This window comes from Ursus arctos, unplaced genomic scaffold, assembly GCF_023065955.2.
Source record: "Ursus arctos isolate Adak ecotype North America unplaced genomic scaffold, UrsArc2.0 scaffold_29, whole genome shotgun sequence".
Classification (NCBI taxonomy): Eukaryota; Metazoa; Chordata; class Mammalia; order Carnivora; family Ursidae; genus Ursus; species Ursus arctos.
In genome coordinates, this window is record NW_026622974.1 from 2758211 (window position 1) to 2770415 (window position 12205).

Sequence of the window (12205 nt, forward strand, 5' to 3'; positions counted from 1 at the left end):
TTAGTCTTTGCTGGACAAGGCTCTGTCTGAGTCACACGGGAGCCTCCTTTCTCCTCTGAGTCATGAAGTTATAGGGGTTTGTGAAAATCTGTCAAGCTCGAGTTCCAAGCCGGGAAGGAGCATGCCAACTAGGCTATAACCAGAGGCTGCGTCCGTGCATGTGAACTCATTTCCAAGCTGTTGGTGCTTGCCTCACTTGGGGATAATCCCAGTTACAGGAAGGTCCTGGGGAAATCTGAGGGTCCCCACCATCCCTGTGGACACAAAGCCATTTCACGGGATGTGGATGCTTCAGTAGGCTTGTAGCCTGGAGCTGAGCTGGCCCAGGGGATCAGACTCTCACAATGCCAAAGCCTCGACCGTTCCAACAAGGGGCCCCCTCCAGAGGCCAGGTCTAGCAGACCAGGGGGACCTCTCCTAAAAGGAACCCTTCAGGGCCGTGCAGACATGCCAGTGCCACCACCCTTGTCATTGGAGAAAGACAGGCCAGATGGGAGCCTCACTCCGCCCTCCTCCCGTCCCCCACCCTCCTCCTGCTTTGCACACGACAGATAGCATCGGGCACTCGGCCTGGAAGGGGTGCTGCCTGAGGTAAGGGGAATGCAGGCCTGGGAATAAGGAGGCAGAAACAGGAGGGTGGAGACAGGAGAAAAGAGGATGGGGACTGTGGAAGGAGCCTCCAACACCGGACATAAAAACAGAAAGAGAGAGAGACGAGAAGGCAGGAGATAAATAAATGGACAGTGAGGAGCAGAGAAATAGAGAGAGGCACAGGCAGGCAGGCCAGTCGGCCCTGTCCCCGGAACCTCCAGGACGTGGGCAGGACCCCGGAGTGGGCAGTTACTCCAGGACACTGAGAATCACCACACCTGTCTTCCTTACAGTCCTGGCAGTCACGGGGAGGAGGCTGAAATGTCATGTGCAGATGAGAACGATATGGGGTAGCGGACCCTGGCTGGAGGAGAGCCAGTGCCTTGTTCCACATGCCGGTGATGTCCAAGGCAACATGCGAATGAGTGTGGCAGCTTTTTAATCAAAGACCAGGCAGTTGCTTCTTTGAGAAGTCAGGCCACAAGAAAGCGGTGTTGGTGGCTCTGTCCCTCTGGAAGTGGAGAGGTGGAGGAGAGACCTCCCCAACCCCTGAGGGGCAGGCGAGACCTAAGGCTTCAGAGAAAGGAACCCAGTGTCACTCAGCTGAGTTCGACTGTGGGCAGCGCTCAGGCTGGGTGGGCCTCTTGGGTCTGCCAGTCTGGTGTTCAAGATAAGCCTGGGGGCAGACGGGCTGCCCCATTCTTGACTGGAGACGACCCCCAGAGATCTCTGGCTCCTGCCTTTCTAAACACGGTCCTCCAAGGCGGGTTAGATCAGCTTGGCTGAGTTCAGCATAAGGCAGCGTCCCTGTCAAGGGCCTGCTATGTACCTGACCAAGTGCCGCCCACTATGAGAGCCGGGAAAGACGGTCATACGTGGACCTGAACTCTAGGGGTCAGATACACGCTGGGGGGAGGAGCCTTGTGCTCAGAAGTAGCTATCAATACTGGACAGTGTCTTCTGGGTGCCACACTGGTGTTGTGGAGAAAATAAGGCCAAGGAAGCCAGAGAAAGGGCAAGGGTGGGAGCTGGCCCAAGGTGAGGAGACGGGCATCTCTGACTAGACCTCCCATGAGGGGCTCAGGCCAGGGAACAGTGTCAGGTAGGACGTGGAGACAGTCAAGCAGGCACGGGGAAAGGACTAAGACGGAGGCCCACCACCAGCATGTTGTTTGCCTTCCTAGATTTTTGCCTCTGTGTGGGGAATGCAGCCTCAAGGCGCCATCTTTTTGGCCCTTCCCCAGCTGGGGCCCATCCTGCTCTGGCTGCTCACCCGTCATCGGATGTCCGGTTGGTACGACAACCCAAAGAAACCGCCCTGGTGCCCACCTCACAAAGTCTTGTTGGCAGGGTGGATCACCATCTACTTTATCATGGGGTGAGTACCCATTTCTCATACCATGGCCCTGGTACCTGCTAGGGTGGGGCCTCCACCCCGTACCTGAACTGCTGCTGCGTTCGGGCCTCCGAAGGGATGGCACGCCATCTTGCCTCTTATGGGGGGTCCCCTCTGTGCCTGCATAGGATTCCAGCCAGCCTTGTTCTTTCCCCTCTCCAAGTTTCCCCATTGCCTCCCCCACCTCCCCGCTGGCCCTCAAGTCGTGCTTAAACACTCTTGCTCCCATTTCAGCCCACAGGGCTTCCTTTTAGTAACCAAGAGTCCTTATACCAGGGGACTTCTTTCATTTGCCATGAAACACCCTCCCTCTGAGTGTTCTGCCACCATCTCTCCACAGCTATGCCTCCTACCTGGTGTGGAAGGACCTGGGAGGGGGCTTTGGGCGGCCCCTGGCCCTGCCTTTCTGCCTCTATGCTGTGCAGCTCGCCGTCAGCTGGGCTGTCCTGATTCTCTTTTTCGCAGCCCACACCCATGGTCTGGTAAGGCATGCGGTGTTCAGCAGTGGAAGTAGCGTAGCAGCAGGTGAGACCGCGGGGCCCCCCAGAGCAGATAACACAGCAGACCAATCAAGTGCAGGCAGGTTAACGGGTGGGCGGACTTCTCTGAGCTCCAGTTGAATGCCCAGACCTCAGCAACTTGGCTCATGGGGTCCAGGATGCTGCAGAAAGGCCGAGGGCTCAGTTCTCAGGGCAGCTGCCTGACGGCCCTGCACTCCCCCCCCCCCCCCCCCAGGCCCTGCTGCACCTGCTGCTGCTCTACGGACTGGTGGTGACCACAGCGCTGATCTGGCATCCCATCAACAAGCTGGCCGCCGTGCTGCTGCTGCCTTACCTGGCCTGGCTCACCGTGACCGCTTCCATCGCCTACCGCCTATGGAGGGACAGCCTCTGTCCAAACCATCAGCCTCAGCCCATGGGGGAGAAGAGCGACTGAGGCACCAGGGGCAGGAGGGGAGGGAGGATGGCCAGGGTAGGGGTAGAAGAGAATGCAGGCAGGGCTGTGGGGCTACTGGGGGGAGAGGGGAGCAGGGGGAGGGGGAGAGGGGGCCAGGGATTGATGAATCCCTGAAGATGACTCAGCCCAGTGTGGTCACTGTCCTGGGTTCCCACGGGCCAATTTCCACTCGATTTCAGGAACGGGAAAGATGGGGGATACTTATTTTATACTTAATATAAATTAATTAATCCTGTATTAATAAAGTAATTTAGTAATATCCATTAATAAACTCCTTTAGTAACTTCTAGGGTATGATGTGAAGTGCATATCCGGGTCCACGAGGCCTAGGGCTGCAGAGCGGAGGGTAGACGCGTCTGCGCATGTGTGGGAGTGCATGTCCGGCGACGCACACGGGAGTGCGAGCATGGCGAGGGGAGGCTGGGCGCACCCTCTCCGCTCCACTCCCGCGCCCTCCAATAGGGCCGAGATATTTAGGCGTTAGATTTTTCAGTTACCTAGAACACAAAGTCTTTTTGAAAAGTTCTATAAAAGCAAAACGGAAAAGTAGATAAAGTAAAAAAAAAAAGGATACGAATTATACGTGTCAGGTTTATATATTTTATTTTATTTTAGAATAGTTTAATGTTATTTATTGGATTTTAATTAATATGTATTAATAACAATAATATAATATTTATAATATGTATCATATTATATTATAGTTATTATAATAGTGTTATACTATGGTTATAAAATATACCCTACTTTATATATGTCATATTAAGACCTTATGCGATTATCTCTGATAAGGAGGATTATAGCTCATTTTTTATTTTTGTTTTCATATACTTTTTTACTATTAATTTTTAAATCAATTAATGACTATCATAATAAGAGATGAACCCCACATTGAGAAAAAGAGATGAACCCCACAGTGCTGATAAGTGATTCCAGCAGGAATTTCTTGCCCAGACTTCTTTCTACATCCTCTCATTGGCTTCTTTATTTTTGTCTCTTCTCTCTGGGGCCCTGCTGGTAGCAAGGGTAGCAGTGACTGCCCCTGGGGCTGCCTCCCCAAATCCCCAAACAAGGTCAGCTAGAAGACGCAGACACCCTGCATAGGAGCTGTTAAAGATATTGACCACTCTCTAGGGATGGAGGTGGGCATCGGTGCTTTTAAAACTCTCCAGGGCCTCCTGCAGCCCACCTGAGAACCACTACTGAGAGCATCGCAGAGCCACTGGGGAGCTTATTACAAATGCATGCTCCTTAGACCCCACCCGTGACCTAAGAATCAGGACTTTTGGGGTGGTCTCCAGGCATCTTTAGATTGAATAAGCCCCCAGCACTTGTGTTAACTCTCACTAAAATTTGAGAGCTCCAGGTATGGATGGTCTCTTGGGGCTCTATTCACGTTGACACTCTGTGTTTCTGTGAGCTGAATTCTGGGTGGAGAACCAGCTATGACCTCTCTGGTGGGGGCCAAGGACCACACAGGGGAGAAGCCAGAAGGACATCATCATTCGAGGAGATTGGCCCTTTCTGGAACTCACCAAAGGAGAACAAGCAAGAAGGAATCTGCATCCTCCCTGCCTCCAGAAAGGGCATGCTCTGGCCAGCCAGGCAGGTCAGGTACCCCCCACTTTTGTGTACCCAGTCCCAGTGCAGCGCAGAGCACAGAGCAGGTGTTCAGATATCTTTATTGATTAGAAAAATGAACACTTCGTCCCATTAAAAGAAAATGCTGGCCAACACCCCACCAACACCAGCAGGCTACTCTGGACCCACTGAAAAAGCGTATGTTTGGGGACGGGTAGGGTCTGGATAGTTGTTGAAACTTCTCAGGTGGTTCTTATCATCACCCTAATGGAAATAGCCACCAGTGTAGTTCTCAGAGTGTGACCTCCCGGGGCAGTTGCGGGAAGCATGGACTCCAGCCCTGCTCCAGACCCACAGAATCAGATCATCTTGGGGAAGGAAGGCCATACGGTGCAGTGGTTTGCAGTTCTGGCCCTGGAGACAGGCCAGCCTGGGCTTGGTACAGACTGTCACTTACTAACTGGTAACCCAGTGCAACTGACGTCACCGTGCTTCATTTTTCTCACCTGTGCAATGGGGTACCCTAGAATTGTCGAGAAGAGATGAGATAATGAGTAAAAAGAGGTCTGGCACGGAAGAAGTGCCCGTTAGCTGTTCTAGGAGGGGAACCTGGAGGCCATGTGTGGTTCTGAATCACATTACCCATCCTGGGTAATGGAGACCCATCTTGCTGCAAGACCTCCAGCACTATTTCCCTCACTTCCTAAGAGCCAGGAGAGTGAGTGACCTCCTTCTCCTCAGGTCTGTGGGCTAGCCTGACCAGTGTCACACGCACAAAATGACTGGCTTTTTATGTTGCAGATTCAAGCAGATTTTGTCTTCACCTCAATCAAATCTTCTAAAGCTGCTTTTAGTTAAATTTATAACTTCATTTATATGTGTAACTGTTTTAAACGTAGAAACATAATCTATAAATACCAATTGAGGGTGGGCTCGGAGTCACCACGCTGCAGGGGTTCTAATCCCTACTCCACTATCACTGGGTGACCTTAGACAAGTGAACACCCCAGAGCTGTTTGTCATTGTCATTTTCATCGTCATCTCATATAGGCAGTATAAATATTTGCTACTAATTTTGTGTTGCAGGCTAATTCTAGAAGCTTAACTGATGCTCTAAGAACGGGAGAGTCATTGCATGACTTTGCCCTCCCCAGCGCAAGCTGATCCACAAACCCAGGCATCCAGATACCTCTAGTTTTGGACATTGGGCCTAGAAGAAAGCTTGATTTGAATGTTGTTCCAAGCCCTGGAAAACAAGACTGCCTGATAGGAATGAGCCAAACTAAGGGGCTTCCTCACTTTGAGCAGAAACAACCAGAATGGGCAGGACTCCAACCACAGACTTTCATCCTCTGTCCCCAAAGTCGTCCTTAAAATTCCCTTCTGCAGGGGTGCCTGGATTAAGCATCCAACTCTTGATTTCAGCTCAGGTCATGATCTTAGGGTCATGAGACCGAGCCCCAAGTTGGGCTCTGCGATCAGTGCAGAGTCTGCTTGTCCCTCTCCCTCGGCTGCTCCCCGCCCCCCCAATCACATGCTTGTGCCCTCTCTCTCTCTCTCTCTCTCAAATGGATACATAAATAAAATCTTTAAAAAAAAAATTCCCTTCTACACTGCTCCTTGGTTCCCGGTTCGGGCGGGGCCTTTAATCTCCCAGTCTCCCGATCTGTCTGAACCCTTTGTCCTTACGCCACCCACCTCCCAGGTCTGAGCCCCACCGGGAGCACACACTGCCCTGGGCCCCTCCTAGATTACTGAAGTTACCTAGAGCTGTGTCTGAGTAGAGTCAGAGCTGCCTCCTGTCTTTGCTAGATGTGTCGTGGGGTCCCACCATCCCAGTCACGTGTGTGCGCTTCTCTGTCCTTGGGGGCTAGTTTTCCATTCGCCTCTGAGCAGGCACAAGGCATATGACTCTGATCCACTGGGTGGAGGGTGGCGGGGAGGGGGAGATGAGCTCCTCAAGGGCAGTCCATGCCCCAGTGTCTGCAGAGGTGGAGAGCTGCACCAGGTAACATAGCAGCCCCAGGGGGTGGTGGGTACTTTCTATTGTATCTCAGTCCCTCTCTCCCTCCTTCAAATCCTGCGTTCTTCCTCCCTTTGCCAAGTCTGCAGAGTGCAGCCACACAGGGGCAAGCTGAGTTGGGGAGACCGATACTGGACAACGTTGGTCCACTGGGCTGGGAGGGAGCAGAGTGCAGGCAGTGTTTTCTCTGGGCGTCCCCGGCCCCTCCTCCCCATGGGCAGGTAGAGGTGATGCCCTGGTGGAAGGAAGTGGAAGGCCCCCAGAGTGTTGTCAGGCCTGAGCCAGGGCTCCAAAGTCTTCCTCTGTGGTGGCCACATCCATCCGATCTGGAATTCCCCGGCACCCCAAGCTGAGTATCAGAGTCCTCCTCTTTCTCATAGTTCTGGAAGAGAAGCACAAGGCCCTTTCCTTTAAGGACTTACAGCTGATCCTCTTTAGTGGCAGGCAAGTTACCTATCCACACAAAGCCTGGCTCTGGTTGGGACCCCTTTGGATCTGAAGCTCCATCTTTTATGCTCATGTAGAGTCCCTTGAGGCCCCTTCTCTCCCCCTAGCTTTCAAGGACCCTCACCCACTTAGGCCCACTCCACTGGCGTGCAAACCGGACAGGCTCTCTTTGTCACACCCAGGTGCCTCAGTAGTGTCTCTTCCAGCTGCATTCGCCCCTCTACTGTCTGTATCTCCAAGATCCCCCAGCCCACACAGAAATTAGCTGCCCACAGGAGCACCAAAGAAACTCCTGTCCCCTCCACCTGCTCCCCACACTGAGCATGCTAAGCACTGAAGTTCTCCTTTTAAAAGTTGATTTAGTTTGTTGCTTTCTCCTCGTAGGTTCTTTGGCCCTGCACATACCCCCTTCAAAGAGGAACAGCCTTAGTCACCTTCAAGTGCATGATTCTTATCAGATCCTTTTCCTCAAAGACTCAAAGTGCCCACCGCAGGGGCTGGGCGGTGCCAGGAGTGGCTGCTGGAACGGAGGACCGTGGTGACCAGGACTAAAGTCCCGGTGTCACCATTTTCCCCAGGGGAGCACGTTCTGACTGGCCAGCCAAGCGTTGCGTTCTGCACAGGGCGATATTGAAAACCCTGGCCTGCCCTGTGAGTCTAGTGCCTCCCCTGATCTCAGCCTTAGACCTCTGGGAGACCCTGGGTTCCCTCCCCGCCCCCCTCCCCGCCTGGCCAAATCTCTGGACACCCCGTGTTTATGTCAACAGAGCGGTTACTGGAGGGTGCAGGCTTCTGCCCGCCAGGGGGGTGTCTGGCGCCTGCAGCCCGTTGTTTGTGTACTCGTCTCAGTAGTGACCAAGGGATGGGCATGCCCTGGCTGGGTCTCTGGGGCAACGCGCTGTTGGGGTCCCAGCTGTCCCTGCACGTAAAGCACCCACTCCATCAACACGCTCCCGAGGTGTCTTCTTTCACAAAGTGAGAATTTAAACCTTCCCCTGGTGAGGCTTCTATTTTCCACTAGGCTCCTCCTGGCCTCGACTCCCTTCCCAATGAGGGCATCAGGCTGAGACCCAAGGAATAGCCGCGCCTGACCCTGTCCCCTACTCCTCACCCACCTCCAGAATATCGAGTGTTTTCTGAAACGACCCTGGGAAATGGGACCGGGAGACATGCTGCAGCTGATCGTGGGCCTAATCCAGCTCCTTCCAGCCACTGCCACCCGGGAAAGAATGGGGCTGTGGCCTGCGGGGACAGATTGGGAGAATTCCCTTTGTGGTTTCCATCCCTACTCACCAGCTGCTTTGTCTCTATACCCGTACCCTCTGCACACACCACACACACACACACACACACACCTATGTACTTGTGTGCGTGCACCCCTCACATACTGATTGCTTCCAAAGCCAAGGTCCCTGAAGAACGCCTTCCTCTCCTTAGACCCCTTCTTGCCCCTCCTTCTTCGGAGCCTGGCCTCGGGGTCCTGGTAGCAGTAGGGGCTGAATGGGGAAGGGGCAACAGCATGACTGGCAGCACACAGCTCTGCTCTCACTAGCTGCGTGACCTTGGCCAAGTCACTTAAGCTCTCTGGTCTCAAATTCCTCACCAATAAAATGAAAATACTAGTAGTACCTACCCCAACATCCTCGTGAGGAGTAAAGGGGTTAATTTACATGACCTGCTTAGACCAGTGTCAGGCCCCCAGGAAGGGCTGTGCTAGTGTCAGTGGTCCCTGTTACTGAATCCCAGGCAGCATAACACAGTTGGAAAAGCCTGGAACTTGGGAGGCTGGCAGACCTGGGTTCAAATTCCAGCACCCCACAGACTCCTAGTGTGACCTTGAACTAGACACCCTATTTCTCTGTCTCCTCCTCTGCAGGAGGGGCAAAGGGATAGAAACTTACCCGAGTGTTAAGGGGGGGGGGGGAATGCCTGCCCTAAAGAGCATAGTGGCAGCTGCAGGAGGCGGAGCCAAGCTCGGGAACTGATCCCCAGATTAGCTGCTGCACTCTGGGGCCAGCAGGGGAAACTGGCAGGACTTGGAAAGGAGAACCAGGGACCAGCCAGGAACCAGGCCCCCAGGAGGAGCCATAAATAGCCAGAGCTAGCTCAGAGGGCCTCCGGGGATGGGGGGCAGGGGCGGGGGCTGGAAAGAAGCCGTGAAAAAGGAAGCTGTCAGTTATCAGTCCAAGCGAGGGCCCAGAGTGCTCTCCCAAGTGTCAAAGGAAAGGGTGTATGTGGGTGTGGTGGGAGCCAGGGCCCACCTCTTCAGAAAGGACCAGCCTGGGCCCACCTCTGTACCACCTCCGACCGTCACTCAGAGTCAGGAGATTTTCATGACTCTGTTCATCCTCACCCCCACAGGAGCCAGCCTGGTCTCCACTTCTCATTTCCATCCCTTTGACCATCCTGGACAATAACTCAGATGGACACACTGAGGCCCAGAGACACGTAGTGATTTGGCCAAGATCACACTGTGAATCAAGGCTGAGTTGAGGACATGAATATGGATTTATTTGTTCCTTCCCGATGCTGGGTTATACACGACAGCCAAAATATCTGTGCCATATTCCCGGTCCTCGGGGCGCCTGGGGGGTTCAGTCGGTTGAGCGTCCTATTCTCGATTTTGGCCCAGGTCATCATCTCAGGGTTATGGGATCGACTCCAGCATTAGGCTCCCTGCTCGGTGGGATCTTCTCCCTCTCCCTCTGCCACTCCCCTCTGCTCATGTTGTTTCACTCTCTCTCTCAAATAAATAAATAAAATCTTAAATAAATAAATAAATAAATAAATAAATAAATAAATAAATAAATAGACGAACCTGTCCTCAAGGAGGAAATCTTTCCCACAGGGGGAATAAGGCCCTGAAAGGATTCCTCCTCCTCACTTGCCTCCCCCCAGACCTTTGACTCTTCCTTGGTTGCTCCAAGCCCCGCACTGTGCCTGTGACCTGGAAGTAGGAGAGGGACACACGCCTATACGCCTTAGACATGCGTTCATCAGAACTGGCTGGGTGCAGCCCTGGAGATAAGAATCCTTCTCAGAGAAGCTGGACTTAAATCCTTGCGTGATCTTGCACAACTCACTTCAGCTTCCTGAGCCACAGGTTCCCACTTGCAAACCAAGGCCAATAGGACCTGCCCACGTGGGACTGGCGTGAGGACTGAGCATGCTAATGCATGCCCAAGGGCCTGCGGAGGATGAAGGCAGGGCCCTCCAGGTGAGGCCGCACCTCGTGCCTCTCTGTGTTCTCGCCATTTCCTACCGTGCCTGGTACCTAGGAGCCCTTGATAAGTGTTGATCAAATAAAAGGAGGAAGTAAATGCTTTGCATTGAAATGTTGTGTGTTGGTGGGATGACAATGAATAATGTGTGTTTGAGATGTATCAGCGATCACCGCCTTTTCTTTGTGGACACAGGCACTACTACTACCACCCCGTGCTTGACACCCCTGGAAAAAACACCTGAAAATCATAATCACGGGAGAAGTGCTTTCAGTAACAAGCCTATTAGGTAGGGGGACCATATAGCTTATGGTTGATACCGGAGCGCTCTGTGGAGTGAAGGGGGCACTAGTAGTAATTATGCCCGGATGACAGGTAGAAACTATGACCATCCAGGCAGATCTAAATGCTTGGGCCTCTTCCTCACGGGGCCCTGTGCTGCTCAGAATTCTCTGGGGAGAGAGCCCCAAATACTCCAAACTGACCTGACTCCTGTTCCCTAGGCAGACTGTGGAAGGGTACCCTCCCTTTCCATCACCACCACCCAACCCCACTTGGGGCTAGGTTCCAACAGTCCCCAATGTTCTCAGGTTCCTCACTTTCAGCCTCTAGTGACCCTGACCCCAGCCTTCCACTGCCCTGAGAATGGTCTAGAGTGTTGGCACTGCCCCAAACATAAGCACCTGTGGCCTCTGCTAAGCATCCAAGACGTGAACTGTGAAAGTGATCCGTCCATCTTCCAATGCTATTTTAGCTCAGGGATTTTTCTAGGGGCCCCAGGTGTCTCTCATTACTTTCACAAGCTTGTAACTGGTACCTGTGCTTCTGCTCTTTCCCGCCTTTGGTCTATTCTCAACCACGCAGCCTGGGTGATCCTGTAAAAATATAAGTCAGACCATTGCGTTTCATCTGTTCAAAGACAATGGCTTCCCATCTCACTCAGAAAAAATCAAGGCCCTTGGCAAGTCTATAAGACCCTACCTATTTAGCCCTTATTTATCTCTCTGGCCTCATCTCCTAGGACCTCCCACTGCACAGGTGTCTGCATCCTCCTCAAACATACAAGCAATGCTCCCACCTTAGGGCCTTTGTACCTGTTCTTCCTTCCCCTGGGCCATTTGCCCTTTACATAGCATGTTTCCCTCACAACCTTCACACCTTCTCTCAGGTGTCTGCTTTTCAAAGTCCTTCCCTGGCCACTCTATAAAAACAGTACCCCACCCCTTGACATTTCTGTCCCCCTTACCTGCCTTCCCTCCTTAGCACTTAGCATCGGCAAACAGGCCAGATAGATAGATAGATAGATCACTTATCTTGTTTACTGTCCAGCCCCTCCAGCTCTGTGAGGGCAAGGATTTTCATTTGTTTTGTTCTGTGCCATATCCCAGTACCTGAAACAGCACCTGGCATACAGTAGATGCTCAACAAATGTTTGTTAAATGAATAAAGGACGGACTGAGAGGAAACATAGCATGGAGGGCGAATGTTTGGCCTCTGGAGTAAAAAGGCCTGAGTTCAAATCCTGCCTTTGCCACTTGCAGGCTGTATGGCCTTAGGCAAGGCCCTGCACCAGCCTTTCTGTGAGTCCCAGTTCCCCCAAATGACACATGGGATGATACGGATTGCCTCCAGTGACTGTTGAGAGCATTAAGTCTGATTTCACATGCAAACCAGGAAACTCACTGCCTGTCCTCTTTCAAAACCTCTGAGCTTGTAGACGTCAGTATTGTTACTACTGAAGGTTCAGGAACTGACATAGCATTATTTGTAACAGGGCAAATTAGCATCTGGTCCCTTTATGTGACAACTCACAGTTTCTTCCCAAATTGGAAGTGCTTATCCTACCGCGTCTCAGGACCCTCCTTTCCTGAACCCACATCTCCCCACATCACGGGGCAGGGGTTCCTCTGCAAGCACCCCGTTCAACACAAACCTCATCCTGCTTGCACCTCTGAGAGCATCTCTCCTAAATCAGAATGCCCACCCTCG

At 52.6% G+C, this 12205-nt stretch overlaps 1 protein-coding gene across 1 annotated transcript; it reads left to right on the forward strand.

Annotated features, from left to right (window-relative positions):
* Positions 1-562: 562 nt before the first annotated feature.
* Positions 563-2935, forward strand: TSPO2 (translocator protein 2). The gene is made up of 4 exons (XM_026506959.4): positions 563-591; positions 1776-1969; positions 2328-2469; positions 2723-2935. Exons 2-4 carry the CDS (start codon positions 1797-1799, stop codon positions 2921-2923), a joined length of 516 nt encoding a protein of 171 aa, XP_026362744.1. The 5' UTR covers positions 563-591; positions 1776-1796; the 3' UTR covers positions 2924-2935.
* The last annotated feature ends 9270 nt before the right edge of the window (positions 2936-12205 follow it).